The sequence below is a fragment of the Salvia splendens genome, chromosome 10 (genome assembly GCF_004379255.2).
Source record: "Salvia splendens isolate huo1 chromosome 10, SspV2, whole genome shotgun sequence".
In the NCBI taxonomy this organism is placed as follows: domain Eukaryota; kingdom Viridiplantae; phylum Streptophyta; class Magnoliopsida; order Lamiales; family Lamiaceae; genus Salvia; species Salvia splendens.
The window spans coordinates 1,968,937-1,993,816 of NC_056041.1; the positions used below are offsets into that span (position 1 = coordinate 1,968,937).

Below are 24,880 nucleotides of genomic sequence, written 5' to 3' on the forward strand. Positions count from 1 at the left end.
TGAATAAAATATGTAGAGTTCTAGTAAAATTTCAAATTATAAAATTTATTCAATTATAATACCAGTAAATATTATAATTATAATAATTATATTTATTATTATAATCATGTATGATTATAATACTCCATGTAACTATAATTATAATTATGGAGTACTATTATGATGGATAATCCATATTTAAACTAATAATAAATATAATAATATAATTATTATCATTTGTAATTAATAATTTATAAAAAAAATTATATTATTATTCTTTTTTACAATAAAAATAATAATGAGTAGGATTATAATTTTAGTTTGGTGTTTAAATTAAATATAAAATTTAAATCGTGATATTTTCCAAACACAGGAAAGTAAAGCTATTAGGAATCACATTCCCGAGAATCATTTTCTCAGAAATCATTTTCCTTGCCAACTTGACTTTCACGGCAACCAAACATGCCCTTAGTGTTTTTGGTAAATGGAAAGGTAATATGGGACTAATACTTCATGATTCTATGTACTATCGATTTAGTTTAAGATGCATTTTTTTTATAATTCCATGTATTCTTGTGCATTTAAATACATATTTATAAAAATTTAAACAACCACCAATGATATCACCAAGATCTGAACGTGATACTTTCGGCAAAACGACCTTAAGAATGTCGGAATTTCGAAATTTCTTAAATAAATAAAAAATTTAAAAATTCTTTAATTAAAGATATCGAAAGAGTATTTTGTTTGCAAATATATATTGACTTTTGCGATATAAAAAGTAAAAAAATGGCTGACCCATTAAGCAATATATATAATGGGCCTGTATGTAATAAATGACCACACTAAATTAAGCCCATTCTATTTCACATGTGGTCCAATTCAAAACTTGGGCATATTTTGTCACACATCTATTTACAGAAAATCTAACATGCCCAACTATTTATTGATTAACTGACATAAAAACAACAATAACAACTTTATTAAAACTTGTAGTAGTACATTTATTAAGAGAAGAAAAATACTAAATTATTGGACAACATTTATTTTTTTCTTGTCACGTATATATAAGTGCAAATAAATTAAACTCACTTATGAATGTGTATATTTTGAACGAAATGTACAAACAATGAAAAAAGTAAGATCATAATAATAGTTCATAGTTGATGTATAGTCAAGGCTGGAATCAGATTCAGTTGGTCAAAGATTCAAAACCAAGAAATAGGAATCCTAAACCACAATAATGTTATGTACAAATGGTGGGTTACATTGTGCTATAAAAAGATTCAAAAGTATACAAAAATATTGCATTTATATGCATATTTCATCATCATAAAGTCACTCCACAAATGGTGGTTCTCATTGCATTTGTTGACATAAGATTTCCTCCACTTTCAAGGATTTTCCACATCGAATTGTATTTTGCTTAGGATTGGCCACTTTTGGGTCGTCCAAATATATATGTTTATATGGAGTATTTTTTTTTTTTATTATTATACAATAGGTATGTGACTTGTCCCATTTGGTAGACTTGTTCCTTTTATACTATGTTTTGTTGTTGAAAATAAGTCTATGTTATATGTACAAAATTCCGATTCTTGTTTTAATATAGGCAGATTGAGACTTGAGAGTCTCTTTAATCCTTTATTGTTGTATTGTTTGAAAAGGAAATAAGATCATCAATATAAATATGAATAATTTTTTTTGTTTGATCCTCTCCTACGTCCTATATAGTTTGTATGGATCTAGAATACTCATGTTAATGTATGAATTAATATCTAGTTATTTTATTCATAAGGAAAATATTCTAAAAAGGTTCATTTTAGAATGAAGATAAAATTCACTTAAAAAAATCAAATGAATATAATATTTCTTGTATAGTACCGTATAATGGGTTTTTTTTCTGTCAGCGATTACATGTATCTTTTCTCATTTTTATGTGTTCGGTTTTTATTTGTCTCATTTTACTCATATTTTATTACAAAATTAATAGTATAAAAAATATAACACATATTTAACTATTCTTTTAACAACATTTATTCATATTTCTTAAAATAGAGCTAATGAAAAATAAGATGTATAGTTGCATACAAAGTACTACTCAAATACAAAGTACACAGATATAGGAATACTTCTTGTTTAAAGTGGGGAATAATTGGATGTACAAACGTCACAAACTATCATTGCATATTGTTGACAACTAGCTCAGAAGGTCGTGCCGTTGGTTTTGGAGGGGCAGAGTTGCATAAGTGGGCAATACTCGATCCTCACTACTGTCGTATGGTTGCAATATCTTTCACTAACAAGTGTAAGGTCTTGAGAGGTGGAATTTTAGCAGGACAATGGGGTTACGGTACTTCACCCTAGCGGGCCACTGCGTATTGATATTGAACTCCTCTCACAATATTGTCTGAGTCCGAATATAAAGGGCCCTTGGAATTGAGGTTTCATCCTTATCCATAAGTCGACTACTTTCGTACACTTATGTAATTTAATGAACACGCAATAAATTGGGAAATAAATTCGCATGCGATATATCGGTGCAATAAATTTGAATGCTAGAAAAAGAATAGACAAGAAGAATTAGAAGACGTGCACGCAATTTTCCGACACAATTAATTTCTATATACAAATATACATTAAAGGGACTAGTAACTAAAATTCACCCCATTTTTTACATGACATTTAGCCTCATTTGGTAAAAATATGATGCGTCATTCGCCTTTGCGTCACCCATTTGTGTATAGCGTCAGATACCTTTCTACAAATGTTTATTTTAATAAAGATGGTACGTATATAAATAAATTAAAAGGCATTGTTCGTATTTTTGGAAAATGAATAATTATAGTTTTATTATAGAGAATAATAATTTATAAATGAATATTACTTATGAACATTACTATTCAATAAAGTCTAAGATAATATTTATAATATATTACAATAATTCTTTATAAGCAATAATTATTCTTGCTATGAATAATACGAGTCAATTAACATATCATATGTAGATAATTTAGTCGGCAACTTTGTTGGATTTACGTAATTTCTCAAAGCTACTACCGATCAAATTCTTTAACTCTTTTGTTCTTATAATAAATCAAAAATTGGTTGTATTGTTTTTTAATTGATTTGCAAAAATCCTTCATAAGTCATAACTCACATAACCAAGTTGAACCATAGAAAATAATGGCTCAACGAAATTCGAAAATTAAAAATAAAAATCCAACTCCCCACTCATAATTATTCGATCACACCACACCACTCCAAATTCTCCAGCAACTAATCGATGTCCCCATCCCTACGTTATATAACAATTAATATTTTTATTACAAAATACATAAAAAAAATTGTACTAGTATTTTGGTATATAGTTATGGTGGCATTTGATTTGATGAGGTGATGTAACTAGAGATAAAAGCATCATGATTTGACGTAGATTATTAGACTTTGTTTTGCATGGTGACAAAAAAATTAAGCATAATGCAAATAGCCACATCAATTTTAATGATGTATTATTGGAAAATATTTAGTCATACATTTTTGCTTTCGGTTGATAGGCACTGTGAAAAATGATGGTTTTTTGGTGTAAACCTATGGTCAACAATTAAAGTTACTACTTTACTACTTCCAAATTTTAAAACTTAATTAATTATATTCTAAGGGTGCCATCATCAATCAATCATGAATAGAGAAAGAGTTTTTGAGGAATAACTTATAAAGAGAATATTCCAACGAAGAAAACGTTTCAATATTAATTATTAGAGATTGACGAAAAGTGACATGTTAAGTAATTTCAATTAATTGGATATTATGCGAAAGAGTTTAATCCCTATACCATTTAGTTATACAAAGTCGGAGTTCAAAATCTCAATTTAAATAGAGTAAAGGCCAAAATTGGTCCTGAACATATAGTCATTTTACGATTTTGGTCCTAAACATTATCTTTTGGATTTTTTGGTCCTGCACATATGGACATTTGATAATTTTGGTCCTGCACATATGGAAATTTGATCATTTTGGTCATCCGTCAACATTTTCGTTAAAAACTAACGGTCAACGTTATCTTTTGGATTTTTTGGTCCTACACATATGGAATTTTGATTATTTTGGTCCTCCGTCAACATTTTCGTTAAAAACTAACGGTCAACGGCCGATTTTTGACTAAAACAATGGGTTGGGTCGGGTCGTGGTTGGGTCGGGTTTGGGTTACACGTTAAGAAAAAAAATAATTATTTTTTATTAATTAAAAAATTATAAAACTTTAATTTTTAGTTATTTTTGTTGATTAAAAATATTATAACGACTAAAACATGATGTTATTATACGATTTAAACATGATATTACAGGATAAAATAAAAAATTACCTAATTAAAATAATCATTTTTTAATCAAAACAATAAAATTAAAGTATACTAATATTAAATCTATATAATAAAATTAAATAATTAAAAAATTATTTTAATAAAATCTAAGCATAATATTTTCTTCAAATTCATGAAAAAATTAATTAAAAAATACTATACTTTAATTTTATTAATTAAAAAATATTAATTAATTTTTTAAGAATATTATGCTTACATTTTAACGAAAATATTATGCTTAGATTTTAAGAAAATATTATTTTTTTCTTAACGTGTAACCCAAACCCGACCCAAACACGACCCGACCCAACCCATTGTTTTAGTCAAAAATCGGCCGTTGACCGTTAGTTTTTAACGAAAATATTGACGGATGACCAAAATGATCAAAATTCCATATGTGCAGGACCAAAATGATCAAATGTCCATATGTGCAGGACCAAAAAATCCAAAAGATAATGTTGACCGTTAGTTTTTAACGGAAATATTGACGGGGGACCAAAATGATCAAATGTCCATATGTGCAAGACCAAAAAATCCAAAAGATAATATTTATGACAAAAATCGTAAAATGACTATATGTTCAGGATCAATTTTGGCCTTTACTCATTTAAATATGATGGCGTAAATAGTGTATATACTGATTAGACTTATTTTCATTTTTTATGATTGGACTCGTAGAGTCCAATTTGAAGACATCCGAAAAGTAAACTTTTTTTAAACAAAGATCCAAGTGATATTTTTATTAGACTCATAATGTGCATTAATTAATAATATAAATACAAGCATAATTATGAACGTCACTTAGTATGGGTGTGCTCATATTTTTTTCTTACTACAAACAATCATATAATGTGTTGGAATGTCCCCAACAAGGTTGAGTTGATTAAAAATTGGTGATCTATAAAATTTAAAATTGCTGATATATAATTCCTCACTAATTAGTATACCTACTCAATATAAAAGGGTGGATATATGCTTAACTAATAATTACTTGTTAAACATAACCAATTATGTCATCGATCGATTAATAAATACGAGTAGTTTTATACTCTTAAAACTAATGTCAATACCCTCATCATATCATATGCAAAAACTCGGTACAATTATTGTTATTGTTATTATTATTATTATTATTATTATTATTATTATTATTTCAATAAACGTTTACTCCTAATAAAAATATATTTACAACGATTATAGATGTCAATGGAACTTTCTTTATAGTATAATATACGTCACACTCCGTTGGTAACTAAAAGTTAAAAATTAAAAGAGGAAAATAAAGTAAAAGTAGGAGTATGATTTGGTGAGAATGAACCAAAACTAATAATGTAGTCATCATGACAACAAATGAGCATATTCCCTAATACTACATGAGTTACAAAGGCTAAAGCTAACACTTTTCTTCTTAAAATTCCAATGTGTTGTCACTAATTTATTCATTTGTCTAACTAATAAAATATTTCATAATTTCGTGAATTATTATTGTAAGTAGCTCAATTAATTCTAGCAATAAATTTTACCTATCCTTCTCGAATGGTCAAATTTCGATACAAGTAAAACAATCATTTCTGCTATCTCATGTCTTCAAATCTGTTACATAGTCATTTGTCCACATCATTTGCAACACGACAACACCCCTTAAATAAAAACATTTAAAACATCTATTTTTTTGCCCTAAATGTTGATCAATTTTATTGGTTGCTCAAAGTAACTTAGGTTTACAACGACAGGTCCTTGTAAATGACAATAAAAATTTATGAAAACATTAATTATATAGACAGAATGTGCAACCAATAACTGCAATGCAAAAATTAAATTCGGATGCTCAAGTTAAAAATATTTTTGTGTGGATGAGTGGGACCCGCGTTCAAAATCTGACGTGATCAAATTATATTCCAAAAATTGCAAAAATTAAATTCCAACGTGGCAGACACCAAATATTGCACCATCAACGGCTCACCTTTAACCCTTTGCATGACTTTCATGCATATTGTGGGACACACTTCCCACCCTCCATTATTTTATTTTATTTTATTTTATTTTATTTTATTTTATTTTATTTTACACACACAACACATAGTGGAAATTTCAAAACTGTATGTAAGCAAAATATCTTGATCATCCAAAAAAGAATTAACGAGTTCACGTGTCCCATCACCTTGAGTGTCCTTTTCACCGAATAATCTCTTCCGTCTTCGAATAAGTGCTTCCAAATTAGTATTTTTTTTTATCGAAAAACTAGAAAATATCAAACAAGTATTTCATTCACCCGCTATAATTGAGACATTTATTTCTAATACAAATATTAAGAAATTACTTATATCTAACAAGCTAAGATGAGAAATAATAAAGTAGATCAAATAAGAAAGAACAAAAAAATGATTCAGAAAAAAAGTAAAGTAGAAGTGATAAAAACAAGTAAGGTAGATTAAATTAATAAGTTGCATTTTTTATATAAAAGTAATTAAAAATGACACTTAGTCGGAAACAAATATAATGCTAATTATATATTGTACACTTAGAATATAGTCTCGTTCATTGCCTCGAATTTAGTATATCATGCTATAAGAAGTCTAGCCAACACCTAAGGAAAGAGTATAAAGTGATCGTCGGTGCATAGACACATACAATGAGGTTACTCTTGCTTCTAATGAGTTGGGCGTATATATATATATGGAGTAATATGTACTATGCGATTTCAAGAACTTAGGAATAATCTCATATTTTAATGTCGTGACAAGATAGACGCCTTATAATCTACGCCATTATATAAACTAAAACTTCAATAAAATAAAAATACGAAGGAATCTCAAAGTTAGGTACATCTAAATAACAAAGAAAAAGTGGCTATAACTAATACGTAGGTCATGACATAAGATATAACAAGTACATGGAGTACTATATACTAAAATTATAAAGAGTAAAGCTTTTGATAATGAAATTACTAATTTAAACCTTTTGAAGGACCTGCCGACTTTGTTTCATGTAGTTAGGTGGGGGAAAACATAATTAATCAAATGATTATACTATTAATAATGAATGTACTTGAATTTGTGCAACATTTGTCTTTCAAAGACATCAGATATACGCACCAAGAAATAATCCTAAGATTAGTTAATTATAAATTTGGTTTCAAATATTTGATCCATCTAATTTTCAAAAACAAAAAAAAATATCATAATGGATGGTCAATTAATTTCGATGTCTTCCAACCTTAATAATCAACTGGAATGGAGTTTGTAACTAGCGAAGGACGATTTTTTTTGATGAAATTATATCATATATATCACTGAAAATAATAAATGGACATTATATAGATAAGTTAAAATATACTATGTACAGAAAATGACATCACATAGTTGATAACGTCAAGAATATATTACACATTATCAATTTCTCAACATAGGATAGGATAGTTGCAAACAAATTCAAAAAATATGATTTTCAGCTAAACTTTAAAATTGTTAGATACTCCGTAACTTATAAACAAAAAAAATGGTGATTTTTCTGTCGATTTGCTGACTGAAAATTTACATTTGGTAATTATTGGGCGATAGCGTCATGCATTTTTATATAGTTTCACATTAATTTTGAATTAAATATTTTTTGTGGCACGAGCTGGTTGTTCCACTTTGTGTTATTTAAATCTAGTGGAAATTGTTTAGCAGTCCTTAAGTTTGATAAAAAATAAAACAACCTCCACTCGTATTCTTTGATTAAAAAATTGTTACGAATCTAATTAATAGAAGTACTTAAATAAGCACTTAAATTCGCTTATTCCACATTTGTTAATAACTTTTCTCTTGGTATCTGTTGAGGCGGCGTCAAGGAGTTTGTATACATTATACTGTATACACAAAAACAAAGAGAGATTACACATCTTATACGTAAATGTTTTTGTTATAATACTATTCCCTACGTCCTTAAAAAATTATACCACAACAATATGCAGTTTGTAATTTTGAAAAATGTTTTTTTTTTTCTCTAATGAGGTGAGACGAACCCCCCATAAATAATATTTTATTTACTTTTTATCCTTACCTCTCTCTTACTTACTAAAACACGCGCGGCTCCTAAGTGCATATTCATTGGGAGCGGAGGAAATATTATATACAGAAAATAATTTATTACTCCGTACTACTTACTTTATTATCCGTTATCAATAATTTAGATAGCAAATTACTCTAATACTTTAAATTAAAAATTAGTAAAATAGAAAAATATAAAAAAAAACAGTCGAAGTTAAATAAATACTATAAAGAGAGTGAAACAGAAAAAATAGAAAAGAAATGAAAAAAAATACTAGAGTTTATAAGTAGTGCTGCTATATTGTCTTTTGTTCACCTAAAATAGTCAATATAATGGGTTTAATTCAAATATAGTAAAGTACTCGTAAGATAGAAAAATGAAAACGATAGTAATATAATTATAAAATGAGTTCATATATAAACAGAAATATAAATTCATTTTTTATTCAAACCAAAATGAGAAATAAAACCATTTCCGAAGGAGATAAATATTACCCCCCCTTAAGAAAATACTTCGATTAATAAAAACTGTTAGGCCATCCGCAATGAGCGGACGATGGCACGCCCGATGGCGCGCATCGTCCGCGCCATTCATCGTCCGCCCCCACTGTGGGTTTGTGGCATAGGCCGCGGACGATAGTCGCGGCCTATGCTTCGGGCGCGACTTAAACCGCGGACGATGGCCATCGTCGACAACTACAACCCCTGATCCGGACCCGGATGAGCTCCCGACGCAGACGTCCACCGCGTTTGCGTCGTTAGTTACAGCGTCGATGGCAAGGACGATGTTGCAGACGCACAAGGCCCTCAAGAAGTGCACCGACCCCGAACAAGCCGAGTATCTTCGTGTATTACTCGATGAGTTGCGTAGGAAGTTGGGAATTGACCCGACTTAGTTTTTTTCTTTTTTTAGTTGAATGGTGTATTTTTTTTTATTAAAACATCGCCGCTTGTTATTTAGTCGTTTTTTTACTCTTTACGTGTTATTTGAAAACAGTTAAATTAATTAAACAAAACAACAAAATGATGATGTGGCGCGTCATAGGGCGCGCCTTAGGGCGCCCCACTACAGGTGGAGAAGGAGGAAGATAAAAATGCTGATGTGGCGCGCCTTAAGGCGCCCCACTACTGATGGTCTTATTAATGTTATTGTGTAGTTAATTCCATCTCTCATTGGGAGATTAAGTTCTGACAGTTAGTGGATTAAGACCTCCCCTTTACGAGCTACTGCGTACTCTGATTACGAGATACTCCGTATTTTGATTAAACCTCTTCACGTGATGTCGGACTGGAGTGTGGGCCGCCAAGACGACATAATCGTATTGTTTTTTTTCTGCAATGTTAATGTTAATGCGTGAACACCCCACGTGGTGTGGGACCCGTCCCCGTTCGGTGACGTGCTTGCCTTCTGTCTCTCTCTCTATCGTTGGAGGAGGCAGGATCTGCTGCCATCTGGTGTACTCCTCGACGTAGTGATGACGTGGAAGCCCGATCATGACATCACATGGAGCCCACCGGAACGCCCTTAATCATTGAACCCTTTCATTGATTCCATGTTTCTGATGTGCACGATGACTTCATCATGGGACCCACTTTAGCGTTATAATTACGCTTTTGCCACTACACCCCACGTTCTGACCACTCACACCCATCCGTATTGAATTCTGAAATTATTAAATATAAACTCCACCCGTTCCAGAAAAATAAACTCTTTGAGAGGCACTAATTTTATTGCGTAATTAATAAAATAAGATTAAGAGAATAAGTATTTGAAATGGTATAGTGGATAAAGTGACACTAAATTATAAAGTAAAAAAGAAGAAGAAAAATCACCATAAATGAATATAAATTATATCTAGGACAGACAAAAAAAGAAAATAGAGCTATTTCTACTAGCGGAGGGAGTATGTACCATTAAATGTAATAATCCTATATTACAGTACATGAAAATGATTTAATGCAAGGATAAATTGCTCGAAAATCGTTATATTTAGTACTTCTGCAATTTTAAAATTAATAAAAAATTATTCCGTATAAAACTAAATTTAATTCTAATATTGTACTTATGTCAGAAAGGGTGAGATTGCGATTGAGACCTAGACTTTTACTTTAATTCATAAGTGAACTTGAAATTTAGTAATTTTATAATTATTATTTAGTTGTTAGAATTTTAGTTACTTTTCGCAATTATTAGCATTAGATTTATTTTTTAATAGTTTGTTAGAATTTGGTTTGCTTTTTTTAATTTATAGGAGATTTTTTGTTCCAAGTATAGTATATTATAAATATGTTGATATATTTTATTATAACTAAGAAGTAGCTATTATGAATTAAATAAAACACAATTTATTATCTTCTCTTTTTGGAGAAATCATAATCATGCCAGTTACTCTCACCTCTCTTTACTCTCTTTTCAAAAAGTAATTCCGATAGGAATTTATGTTATATTAATTCTTATTAAATTGGATCTGATATAAAAGTTGGAATATACTCAATTTTATGGTTTTCATTTGAATTTTTTATGTCTCTGAAATTCTGTCTAAACTTATTAATTTTTCAGACAATGTTCTGTGAATATAATTATGATATTATTAATGTGGCTCGATTGATTTGTCCGTTCAAGGTGTTGATTATGATGGATCGGATTTATTTTTGATTAATTGTAGGCAAGATATTTATTTGAAATTGATGGGTCAATTAAAGGTTTTGACATGGGTCGATTCTATTTGTTATTTTGTCTTTTGAAAATCTATAATTGTCGAGGAATGATTATTAAATTTGTTGGATTATTTAAGGGTCAATTTCATGTCGAACGATTCAAAATTGGAGCTTTTCCTTGTAAATTATAACATGATTGAGTTCAACTTCAACTATAAGTTGTAGGAGTATATAAAAGATGGAGCTTCTCTTTGTAATTTATAACATGATTGAGTTCAACTTCAACTATAACTAGACTAATTAAAAATTGGAGTATTTTTTTCTGTTGAGCTCACACTACCTAGTAACTACTTGCCCGGATTGGCACCAAAAACATTATTACTGTTATTGTAATTGTAATCGGAGATTATAGTCATTTAAATCATAAATTTTAATTAGTTTAATGATATTTGAAAATAAAATATAAATTTGTTTTCATTTTTCTAAATTATTATATGTACAAAATTAAGCTTTTAATAATGTACGGAACAACGTCACTAAAAGACGTCTTTCTGTTTCATACACGAATTTAACAATTAATAAAATTGAATTATCATAATTTAAAATTTTTGTTTTTTAAACATTAATTATCTACCAAGAATTTGACAATATTTCGTAGTTAAATTACAATTATCTCACACTATTATTATTAAATTTGATACCCCTCTTATAAGGGTTAATTGTATCCTTAAATGATGCTGTCGTTTTGTGGCTGGTTATTATGTGTATATGTATATGAAAATTGCAACTAGTTTGCGTTAGGTCAACCCACTTTCATATGAGTCATCTCTTAAAAATAGATTAATATTGCTTCAATAAAATAATCCACATAATAGTAGTAATAGTAGTATATATTTCCACCAACGTCGGCCAAAAGATTGGACAATATTTTAAAACCTTCCATTGTTAATGCTCCTTGGAAGTTGGGAATCCACAGTAATTTTGTTTTTAGTAGGACTGAATTACACTAATTAACTAGTTAATTTTTACCAAACAAGATAAATTTCTTTTCCTTTTCAGTGGATTTTGATGTCGGAAACATCACTTTCCGTCTACGGAAGAGTAGTATTTTTTTTATAACAATTCATAAAAAATCACTCCTAGAAGAGTAAAGGTACTTTCATATGCTAATGCTAAAACATAGATGAATAAATTTTTAGAATAAAGTTACTCCTATGTTAATTGTTTTTTCCTCCATGGCATCTAAACTTTACTTGTCTACTAAAAATTAGGATATTTATTTTATTAACTTGTTGATTCTGAATTGAACATAATAGTTTGAGAGAATCAGCTTTAGCCTTTAAGCCAATATATGTAAAGTGAACATGTCATTTATTTTATTGAAATAACTTACAAATATGTCATTTTCATAGTATAACTTTTAGTAAAGTTTTTTCCCTAAAAAAATATCTTTTTCCGAAGTAACTTGTTGCAATTTCAAGTATGATGTTACACACTTGGCATTAAACTAACACAAGTAACGTCGGTCTAACAATTGAGACTAATTAAAATTGGTTAATTAATTAGTTATTTAATTAATTAATAGTAAGAGAGAACCAAGAAACAGATCAGTAGGATCTTTCTGCTTTGTCATCTAGTGTATGTAACCACACAATTACTCCCTACACCTGCGCTTCATATTTTCTTTGTTACGTCTCCCCATACCACGACAACCAATCAAAATATTATTACCATCATTATTATAATTATTTCATTTTAGTACAATATTCTAAACAAACTTTTTTTCCTAAAGTTTAATAACTACCCTATGGTTTTTATATAAACCGGTGGCGTACTTATGCAGTTTCTTATCAATTTTAAGAGGGTTTTATTAGATGAGTTTTCCAAAGTTAATTTTGTAATTAATGTGTGATTAAAAATTTATTAATGCATGTTAAATTCGATGTTTGTGCTTTGATTCGTTCTAGTCTTGCAACCACATGAAAATAATAGTATCACAAATAAAACATGTGAAATTAATTGAACATATGTAATTGTTATGATTTGAGTAAGGTACTCATCAATAAATTCTTATTTCAAAAATGGTAGAAGCGATTTAATGTCGTAAATTTACAATAAATCAATCAATTTAGTACTTTGTAAAATTTAACATTCACCCTCCGGACTTTTTTTTTAGTTTTTTTCTGTGTTACTTATGATATATTTTGATTTTTTTCATTCTTTACATAACGTTGACTGCACCGACACTTTATTCTTCTCGTTGTGATGTTTGAACAATCTCTCAATCTTTCTTTTTGTCTCTTATTAATTATATAGCCGTTACAAATAATATATGTTGAATTCTTGTCGCTTATTATCAGTATATTTGACCACACCGACCTTATCTTCTTATGGATAACAATTATACATTATAAAATTCAAAAGTAATTAGAAGATATGGTCGGTATGACATTTATATTTCCATATTTATCCTCTATCTCAGATAATTTTGACTCATACCCTACTCTTTCACTATTCATGTTCTGTCAATAACTATTTTACACTAAAATTGAGTAAATATACATCAGTAATAAAGGTAAATACAAAAAACTTCACATACTTTTTTTTCATAAATATTATACAGTAATACTTATTTGCATTACAATAAGGTTAAAAAATTATATAAAAAAGAAGAAGAAGTCCCGTACTCTTTCCATTCATAAAATATAATTACTATAATTATTCCAATTTCATTTATAGAAATTTTGTCATCAATTTTTATTTTTATCTCTAATACTTTCTTCATTGGTTCTTCTTATCTTTTATACTGCACATTAAAACTCATACCGTCCTAAAATTTAAAGACTTTTTTTAGACAGAAAGGGACTATTAGTAGAAAATAAATTTCAATTCTAAATAATCCAAAACTCATTTCTTGTAATTTATACAGTACTTACAATTTTATCACCCCCCACCCCCTCAATTTTTTGGGTATATAGTAACCCCCAAATGCCTCTTTCTCTCTCTCTCATCAACGCCTCTCTCTCTATCTAACAATTATAGCGACGATGCAAGGCCTCCGGTACAGCCTCCTTTCCGACGGCGGCGTCCGCCTCGAGCTGAGCCCCTCCGCCGCGTCCCCCCTGGCCATCGACGTCGCTGAATCGGCGGAGACGCGAATCCAGCGCCTAATCTCGGAGAATCCGGTGATCATCTTCAGCCGCCCCTCCTGCTGCATGTGCCACGTCATGAAGCGCCTCCTCTCCACCGTGGGCGTCCACCCCACCGTCATCGAATTGGACGACGACGAGATCGCCGCCCTCTCCCCCCGCCCCGCCCCCGACCTCTACATCGGCGGCGCTCCCGTCGGCGGCCTCGAGAGCCTCGTCGCCCTTCACTTGAGTAACAATCTCGTGCCTAAGCTTGTCCAAGTTGGTGCCCTAAAAAATCATCAGTTCCTAATTAATTAATTAGCTTCGATTAATTAATTTTTACTACTACCTTTTTTTGCCTTTTTAATTATAAGAAGAATCATATCATTATTTACTACTACTACTACAGTATTTCTAGATGGTAATTAGGGAAATTAAATAAGATGCATCATTTGGTATTGTGATTTGGGGTTTTGTAAGCTTGTGAATTAGTGTTGGTAATTGTGATTGTGACTATCTACTTTCAATGAAGAAATTTGCAAGAATTATTGTTATTCGATGTTGATTGATTTTGATTATTGAGTTGCATTGGTCAAAGAATCAAGATTAAAGAAATGGACATATATGGAATCATATACACATGAATGTCATTTTGTATAAACATTAGTATTTGTTTGTATTATTAGATGAAATAAAATATTGGTGTGATTTTATTTAGGGACTACTGGGAAATGATTATTTGCTAGTATTAAAGTGTGTAAACTCATGAATATCCCAATTATTGTGGAGGAATATTCTCTAGTGTTGTTTATTATAGTCCTTGGAAATTATTTTTGGACGAATTTGGGAACGGAATTTTCTTCATAGATTCACTATGTTTGTGCTTCATTGCAATTAAACCACTTTGGACTAGCAAATAATTATTTTTGAATAAATTGTTTATTTTTAAAGAGTGTTTATTTTGTCCTACAAATGGTTGGCATCCACTGGATCTTTCTTTGCTACTCTTACCCTCAATCACTGATTTATTATGCTTGTCTACTTCTCCCTTTTCTTCGCTTTTTCGTTTACTTTTGTATATTTACAATCGTTAGATTTTTATAACTATCAAAATTTTGGAGTACAATTTCACGTTAATTGTGTTTGTTAGTTGTTTAAAAATATGGAAATGTTGATTTGTTACATTTGTTTATGTATTTATTTGTATAGTTTAGAAATAAAAATTGCTAAATCTTTCTTGATTTAGAATGTGGCAAATGCCCAAAACAAATGCGATGCGAATAAGGGGAGGAAAAAAATATAAAAAAAAGGAAAGAATACAACAAATGAAGCTAACTCAAATAGAATCTTGACAACGGTGAACAATGAAAGGGAAATTAAATAGGTAGAAAATAAAGAACTATTTTTGAATTACTATAAAAAAATGATTCCATGAACTTTAGTAAAAATACGAAAGCTACTACACGACCACGATGTGACAAATAGTCTCATTATTATTTGGTGTTTTCTTGCCTTAGACATGAATGTCGTATGAAATTATAGATTTTAATGTTACTAGCTATGTGTTGTACAACATTTACACTATATATGAATTTTCAGAAATAATGGGTCCATTGTCCATACATTCTAAAAGAGAAAAATTGAAACAATAAAGAAACTAATGGAATATTTATGGGTCTCTAATCTCTATATATATATGAAATGACCTTTGATGCTTGATCTTTTTCCTCCTCATCATGGGATGTCTTGTCTTATTGAACAATTATTTTGCTTGAAATGTACATTCTTTAATATAAAGTTTGATTGATATTTTTGGTCGAGTTGATTACGTAATACAAGTCGGGGCATAATAAAACAATTTATTTTTATTTATTTTTTTATATTTTCACTAGTATAGTTGTAAATTGTACTTAACAAAGAATCATTAATTGGTACATTTATTTATATAAAAAATATTTTTTCAGCGTTTCTTCGGTCATTAAATCAAAGTGATGTTCCATTTTGCAATTTGTTAACAACTAGAGTTGAATATTCTCAATATGTGGTGGTGAATAAAGCTGAATTTATTCTTATATGACATCGAGGTGATGCTAATATACTTTATTTTATTTATTTTTCTTTAACAAGAATCATGTATGGTCGATTGATAATGAAATCTAAAATTATAGTCTTCACCTTCCACTTAATGAATTAAGTACTCATTACACTAATCAAATTAAGTATATTTAATTCAGAAATGGAAGTAATCAAGGCCATGAAGGCCAAACCCACTTTAAAATCTCTTTCCCAAATTAGGAAAAAAGACGTTTGCTGTTTCGTTAAAGTCCATTATGGAAGGAAGAGATGAACCCAGTGTATTATAATAAAAGCAAATTAAATCATCTTTTTACAATAAACTAATTGATCTATAAATTCTGACTAATTATGAGAGAGGACGCCAACTTGATACTATAAATTATAAATACGATCAACCCTAGTTATATAAACAGTAAACCTCACACGGGTAACTAAAATTCTTCTAAATTATTATTAATGAAAGGTAATACTACATATTACAAAGTATAGCACAGTTTAATTAGTACTAATAACTAAAAAAATATATTGTTAATAGAGAAATAGATTATTTTTGGTTAACGCACAATTTTTTTAACAGTTTAATTAGTACTAATAACTAAAAAATATATTGTTAATAGAGAAATAGATTATTTTTGGTGAACGCACATTAAAAAAAAACTATTTTTAAGAGAGCGACCAAGTATAATTAAAGAATCCAATTTTATTTTTTTTTAATATTTATTTGAAGTGTTGCCCCTTTTCCACTGGGGTTGGAGAAGACAAGTGATTGTTGAATTGCAATAGTAAAAACCATCATGAATACTGTTTGTATACAGTTGATGGAGTAGGAGTAGTATAATAAAAATGGCAAAATAAATTAATAATTATATGGTGTTTGTGTTTGTGGAAATGGAATAACACATGGCTACCATTTGTGGGCACCAAAGCATAAATATTAAAAAGGGCCCATTTAGAATCTTTCACTGTGCTCCCCTCAAGAGTCAAGAGAATCTTAATCTCAAAATCTTGCAACATAAGTAAATGAAAATAACTTCTTTTATATGACTAATTTCAAACATTTAATCATTTGAATTGATTATATGAATTTAGTAGGTGTAGCTAGAAGTGCTATATAGGACATTGAATTGATTATATTTATATTAAAATCCACCTACATATAATTTATTTTGATACTATAAACTCAAATATAAAAAATGGTAGCTTTTAATTGGATGGTAAATTAAACCGGATAATATCAGTAATGGAAATATTCTTAATTGTAATATTTTTTTTAAAGTTCAATTTGTTTGGTTTTGGAAGATATTGAGTGGAAAATTAACATTGACTCTATAAAAGTTTAAATTACTCCGTATATTCTTTTGAAATATCCGAAACCTGGATAACTTTTTAAAAAAAGACCATTCTTATTATTTTTTCCTTTTTTTTCCATATTGTGTCACTCCATCATGCAACGCAATATTCTACTTCAACTTTTCTTATATTCGCAGAGGCATGAATTAACTACAAATAAATGTAAATAATGTTATGTTAATATAATCGATGTCTATAATAACGTAATTAACTCGATATACAATAATATTTCACTAGTATACTCACATAGAAGCACAAAATGACTTAATCCTCTATACCAAAAAAAATCACTAACATAACATCGTCGATTTTCTGTATATTGTATGAATCTTTATACAAAAAATCATCTCGTCACAATGAAATATACAAAAATTATTTATCGTAAAATTCTAAACTCGAAACGAGGTAATGCATCCCCCCTAACAAAAGGGCATTTCTTATATTTGGTGTTTGGCACACTCTTTGTTTCCAACTAAGTCTAAAGTCCTAAAAAAGCTTCTTTGTAAGAGCTGAAGTCATGCTTGCTTTTGTCTATATTTACAATAATGTATTCCATTATTTATATACATTCATTTATTTATTTTCCCTCCTAAGCTTTGTTTAATTGGTCCATGTTTACTTGCAACTATTTCATCATGAACTCATTAACCACATTTCTTTAATGCTGCACTAGCCATCTTATGGCTGTGAATTCTTCACACAAAATTGAAATGTCTTGGGGGCAAAATAAAAATATTGTTAAAGCATGCTTTTTAGCATAGTAATTTTTTAGAAAAAAAGTGTTCTATGATATAATGATGCATCACATAAAAGCTTCACCAGCTAGGACCTCCCTCTCTTGAATTATTTATTTTGCAATCATGCACCTCCTATATTTTCTTCTTATATGTACGTGTTATTTTTCCTTTTCACACACACTTTTTAAGGATTTTAAACAGAAGTAACTAACCATGAACTTCACATTTTATATCATACGTCACAAACAAAAAAAATTATATACTAGGGCATGATGAATTCACGGTGAAAAATGACGAATTCCATATAATTACAAATATAAGTTGTTACATCATGTGACCTCAAAGTTTGGATTCCATCATGTGATATTTTAGAATGTAAACAAAACTGGAAGAGAATAATTTAATTTGTACCCTACTTATGATCAATATTGGGTACCATATTAAATAAGGCTGATTAAAGTTGGCAATAAGATATATATTGTACAAATTTTGATTATTTCTAAAATAAATCCACGTTAAATTTTAGTTTTATTTTGGTCGGCAAAATATTTTTGAATAGATGATGTTTATATTTTAAAGAATATAGTACAATATAAACAAACCTTCAACTGACATAATCTGTAAACTCATGAAATAAGTTGTGAAAAAAATATATGCCTAAAGGAAAATGATTTTGTAGGAGAATAATAACCAGGCTTTGATGGGCCCCCAAACGACTGGACCCGTTGCAGATTATATGGGCCTTGAATTAAAGTTTCGTAAATGATATATAACATTATTTTAAAATTGGATCTGGGTTCTGCTGGGCCATAATGGCCCAATTGAAATCTAGTGAAGATTTACAATAAAAAAATACTAGTATATACATTTTCAATTTCTGAGCAAGTACAAAATTTCCCTTCTATAAATACACACACCCGTAGTATGTTTATCATCAATTAATTTCAGGCTTTGGATTAAAATCGGGTCTAACAAAATTTCGCCTATTTTGAATATTATTGAAGTAATTCACATACTAAAAATATAAATGGATTGATTAATGATATTATTATTATTATTATTATTCTGGTGATTTATATGGGTTGTGGTCCATGACATAGTGGGCCAAGCCCAAAACTGATTAGGATGGATGGATTGAGAAATATTTGGCATTTTCGATTCGGGTTATCTAAATTTCCTATCATTTAAATCAAGTCTTTTTATAGGGTTAAGATTTTTTTGCTCCTAAAAAGATGCATTTCTAATTTTCATTGATGATGTATTTTAATGCCTTCAAATTGATTTTTCTTTTCAGGCATGATTAAACCTCGGTTGATTTTCATCGACTATGATCGGATACACCACATTCAATTTAAGATTATAATGTTTACCTTAGTAAAATTTCTTTTTCTACTACTTTCAATTGTCATATCTCGATTTTGATTTTAAAATTATCTAATTGTTAGAGCCCGTTTTGTTTGGGTATGCAGCGGCCAATTTAGAAAATATTATAATGTTCATTCTTTTTGGGAGTGCAACCACAAAAAAATGAAATTTATGCACACCTTAATTTTTATGAGCGTTACCATATATTATAAACTTCAATGCGTTGATGGACTCTAATTCTAAGATTTTATGAATAAATAAAAAAATGCATAAAGTTTAGCCAAACATTACAAATTGGTGATTAAATTATAATTACGTGCCCACACGCGTTAAAAATACTAGTAGTAGTTGGAAAAGGCGTGAAATAAAATAAAATAATATGGCGTGGATTGATGCAAGTAAAATGACAAATGAAAACTTACACAAATCTATAATTTATTTAATCATAAGACAATATATTCATATTTTCAAGTTATTGTCGAGAACATGATTTAGCAGAGGCAGCATCGCAGCATAGCAAGTCACGTTCTTTTGTTTGGTACTTAAATTGGCATTTTCATCAAACCCACTCCCCTTTATTTATTTTTATCACCTTTAATTTAATTTGATATGTCTACCTAAATATCACACGTCGGAAGTGATTTTTTATCTAATTAATAAGTATAATATACTTATAAATTGAACAATATTAAGAATATAATTTGCTAAAAAATTAACTTTCAATAGTGTGTACTCTTATAATTAAAAAACAGTATTTTTATGCAATTCATAAATTTGATTATTATAATTATAGTTATAATTCAGGAGATATATAAGAAAAGAAAATTAAAATATAAAATATATAGTATTTTTATTTATTTTATGATTTATATGTTTATGCGTTTGTACTTTGTACATGTGTATGCGTGTACAGAGATAAATATTGCCACAAATTCTTCCATGTTATCACATGCCTCTAAACTCCAAAAAAATATATTACCTTATCATAAAAAAGGGGAGTTTATAACATTGGCGTCCAAAATTATTCTATTTATTTACTACTCCTACTACTATTTCATGATGAAAAGTAGAAAATAAATTTAACTTCCAACCATATGTAATAAATTTTCAATAATGAAAGTTTCAGTCCATATAATAACGACGTGCACTAACTCTCAATCATTTGCTCCAAAAAACACAAATTGTACGAAAATAAACCTATAAAAACGGAATCATAAATTTAGGAGAATTATTTTTACTGGAACAAGAATGTGACAACATCCTAAAATGAAAGTAACCTGACAACCTCTCTTAAATAGGAATTGCAATACATGTTGAAAAATGATGGTGCCCACTTTTACAGATTCATTCAAATTTAATGGAGTTATCCAAAATTAAGTAAGGATTTGTTCGAATATTAGCCTAGTCAATCGAGCATGATTAACAATTATATCGACGACCTCAATATCCATATTTATTTTTTTACTACTTTTGGCCTAAACTCAATATTGAGTGGCAGTGTTGAACATTGAGAAGTGTTTGGTCATTAGCACCCGGCAAAGAAATTTTTTTGCGTTCGCTACTATCGGGTGATTTGGTTCACTTTATACGCCAATAATATTAATGTTAGTTTTTAATTGCTAAATATAGGAGTATAATTATTTAATTCATATGTTATTAATTTATGTTTGTGTGTGATATTAACTAGCTTTTCATTTTTATTAAATTGATTTTCTATGCTTTTGAGTAGGAAAGAATATTTATTACACATTTCCGTGAGTACATGTCCCCTCAGATCCTATTTGGAATAATTAGTTATTCCACCCATTAATTATACGTAGAAAACATAATTAATTCTATCAAATCAAGAGGGTCAAATTCACTAATTATGGAGTACAACAAAAATACACAGTGTCACTGAAAAAAAAATCCACTTTTTGTAATATCAGCAGTAAAATAATTCAAGTCATTTTAGTTAATTGCTTAGAAATACAATTATTGAAGGAGGAAAAGAAAACAAAGGATAAGACAAAGTGAAACGTATGAAATGCCTGTTGTCTTAATTGGCCTATGGTTTTTTTCGATGTAGAGATGAAGAAATAAAAGTACCTTCTCTCTCTCTCTCTCTCTCTCTCTCTCTCTCTCTCTCTCTCTACTGTTTTCATATGTATGGCTTCTTTCGAATCTTGTTGTTCTCAGCAACAGTCGATGTTTTTATTGTAAAAGCTTTTGGATTTTTGGAGCTCTACCAATTTCATAGTACTATTTTTTTACCCTTTTCTATCATTTCTAATATATCTATACACAATTACACACACGAAAACGTATATATACACATATAAATGAGTCTTGCCTCAGTTTCTGTGTGTGTGTGTGTGTTGATTAATTTGATGATTTTTTTTCTCCATCTCTTTCTAGGGTTTGTGAATTGAAGAAGAAGAAGAAGAGAGGCATGATGAATTTGGATTTTGGAGTGATGAAAGCTTTTTGATTGACCTTTGTGTAATAGGTTTCATCACTTTTTGTGAAACTTTTTTTTCCCCAATTTAGGGTTTTCTTTAATCTCCATAATATTTGATCATTGCCACTTTAGAAATCATTGAAAAAGAAAAGCTGAATTTTCTTGACTCTTTAAAAGGTAGAGGTAGTAGTAGCCCTTTTAGATTCACATACACCACAAAAATAAAATAAAAAAACATTTATGAAGGAAAAAAATGTTACAAGGCAATGATTGTATGTCGAATTTAACTTCGGCGATATCGAATGAAGCAAGCATCAATTCGAGCTCAAATGGTAATGAAATGGTTGGAGGTACAATCCCACAGCAGCATATGTACAACCCATCACAGCCGCCTCCCAACAAGAGGAGAAGAAACCTACCTGGCAATCCTGGTACAATAAATCTCTCATAACTTTTTTTAAAATTTTTATTTAGAATTATAGTGAATTTAACATCCGGATCGAAAAATTTTAGATCCGGACGCGGAGGTGGTGGCGCTGTCGCCACACGCGCTGATGGCGACGAACCGGTTCGTGTGCGAGATCTGCAACAAGGGTTTCCAGAGGGAGCAGAATCTGCAGCTGCACCGGCGGGGCCACAACTTGCCTTGGAAGCTCAAGCAGAGGAGCAATAAAGATGTGGTTAGGAAGAAAGTGTATGTTTGCCCCGAGCCGAGCTGCGTCCATCATGACGCGGCTCGGGCCCTGGGGGACTTGACCGGGATAAAGAAGCATTTCTTTAGGAAGCACGGCGAGAAGAAGTGGAAGTGTGAGAAATGCTCGAAGCGGTACGCTGTCCAGTCCGATTGGAAGGCCCATTCCAAGATATGCGGCACCCGTGAGTACCGATGCGATTGCGGTACCCTCTTTTCCTGGTAACCTATATTAATTACTATTGCGATAAATTTATGCAGCCACATTATGACTGACCTCGCAACACACTTTTTTAATCAATTTATAAATTAATAATTATAATTAATTCTCAAATATTATTTCATCATTATGATTTTTTAAATTTGGCCAATTTTTTAAAAAACTATTTTTTGATAGGGTGGAGTGTGGGGGCACTTTTTTAATCAATTTATAAACTAATAATTATAATTAATTCTCAAATATTATTCCATCATTATGATTTTTAAAATTTGGCCAATTTTTTAAAATACTATTTTTTGATAGGGTGGGGTGTGGGGGTAGGGAGAGTAAAGCAAAACTAATCCATGGCTACTTTTCTGCTACAAAAGCAAATTGCTGCTAAAAAATGATAGCTGAAACACAATGGAGTTGACGATTTTTCTGAATCAATGCGTGTTGTGTGTGAGAGAGAAAGGTAGAGAAAGAAAACACACATGCACGTAGCAGCAACAAGCAAGAAAGCAAGCAGAGTTGTTTTCTCTTTTGTTTGGAGATAAATTATGATGACTGCAAACAGTGTACTACTATTTGTATATGGAGAGAGAGAGATACATAATATTACTACTACTATTCTCACTCTCTCTCTCTCTCTAGCTCTCGTTCTGTTCCATTTGTTGTTTAGCGCCTTGTTTGTTTTCATTTGTTTGTATTCTTCACAGGCGCGACAGTTTCATCACGCACAGAGCCTTCTGCGACGCCTTAGCCGAAGGGAGCTCCAGAGCCATCCCCCAAACAGGCCCTAACCACCCCCACCCCGAAATCCACCCCTTCGAAAACCCTAATTTCCCCCAACTCAAGCAAGAAACCCTAAATTTCACCCTCCCTCCGTGGCTCTCCGTCCCCGAAACCCCCAGCCTCTCCTTCTCGGCTGCAGCGCCGTCGCTGATGTCAGCCACGGCCCTGCTCCAGAAGGCGGCGCAAATGGGGGTTGCAATGAGAGGGAAAATGCCCTACTTGGGATCCGATCACGAGGACCAAGCTATCCTCGCGGCCCGGCCCCATCATCAAATGGGTGGCGGACAAGGTTTCAGTGCAACCTCGTCCGCGGCCATGTCACCTCGCGACGAGTTTGCAGCCGCGTACGAGAATATGGCGATGGCGGCTGCCTCGACGAGCGGGTTTCAAGGGTTTGAGGATAGTTTCAATGGGATGTTCAATGGGAAGAGGAATTCGGAGAGCTTTCAACAAGATGGGGGTTTTGTGGGGTTGAGGAAAGAGGGCGGTGGCGGTGGCGGACGAGGCGGCGAAGACGGGATGACGAGAGATTTTTTAGGGTTGAGGGCGTTCCCGCATAGGGATTTTAGCAATATGGCTGGGCTTGATCAAGTGGGGAGTTCGACGACGTCGTTTGATCATCAAAATCAAGGGCCATGGCAAAGTTGATCAATGATTTGGATTTTGTACTATTGTTTTCGTGTGTCCCTTTTTTTAGGGAGGGATTTTGGTTGGTTTAGTTTTGATATTTTTGTTGTGTTGATTTGTTTGAATTTTGGAAATAACTCTAAGAAGAGATAGTTAAACATCTTTGTTTTTGTTTATTGCAATTTATATGGACTTGTTTTGATCGACGACGGTATATATTTAATTACTATAGTATTTTGTGTGTGTGCGCTTGAATCTTAACTAGGCTAATCATCAACTTGAAATTGTTTGTAATAGGAATTTGGTATTAATCTAATTCTCTCACCCTTATTTCTTGATCTATATATATACATAGAGAGAATATTAAATACTTGCATTCCATATGATTGAACCTTTTTATTTTTAATTATACCTTTTTTGTTGCATTCCATATATGATTG

General features: G+C 30.6%; 2 protein-coding genes across 2 annotated transcripts; both read left to right on the forward strand.

The window, feature by feature from the left end:
* Positions 1-13,992: 13,992 nt before the first annotated feature.
* On the forward strand, positions 13,993-14,714 carry LOC121750513 (glutaredoxin-C6-like). The gene has a single exon (XM_042145064.1). It carries the CDS (start codon positions 14,077-14,079, stop codon positions 14,476-14,478), a length of 402 nt encoding a protein of 133 aa, XP_042000998.1. The 5' UTR covers positions 13,993-14,076; the 3' UTR covers positions 14,479-14,714.
* Positions 14,715-21,751: 7,037 nt separating this feature from the next.
* LOC121750733 (protein indeterminate-domain 7-like) lies at positions 21,752-24,674 on the forward strand. The gene is made up of 4 exons (XM_042145333.1): positions 21,752-21,926; positions 22,086-22,559; positions 22,642-23,041; positions 23,738-24,674. The coding sequence occupies exons 2-4, from the start codon at positions 22,382-22,384 to the stop codon at positions 24,459-24,461; spliced, it is 1,302 nt and encodes a 433-aa protein (XP_042001267.1). The 5' UTR covers positions 21,752-21,926; positions 22,086-22,381; the 3' UTR covers positions 24,462-24,674.
* Positions 24,675-24,880: the final 206 nt, after the last annotated feature.

Coding starts and splice junctions, on each gene's coding strand:
- LOC121750513 (XM_042145064.1), top strand. CDS start 14,077: ATGCAAGGCCTCCGGTACAGCCTCCTTTCCGACGGCGGCGTCCGCCTC.
- LOC121750733 (XM_042145333.1), top strand. CDS start 22,382: ATGTTACAAGGCAATGATTGTATGTCGAATTTAACTTCGGCGATATCG. Junction 22,560..22,641: donor AAACCTACCTGGCAATCCTG/GTACAATAAATC, acceptor GAAAAATTTTAG/ATCCGGACGCGGAGGTGGTG. Junction 23,042..23,737: donor TGCGGTACCCTCTTTTCCTG/GTAACCTATATT, acceptor TATTCTTCACAG/GCGCGACAGTTTCATCACGC.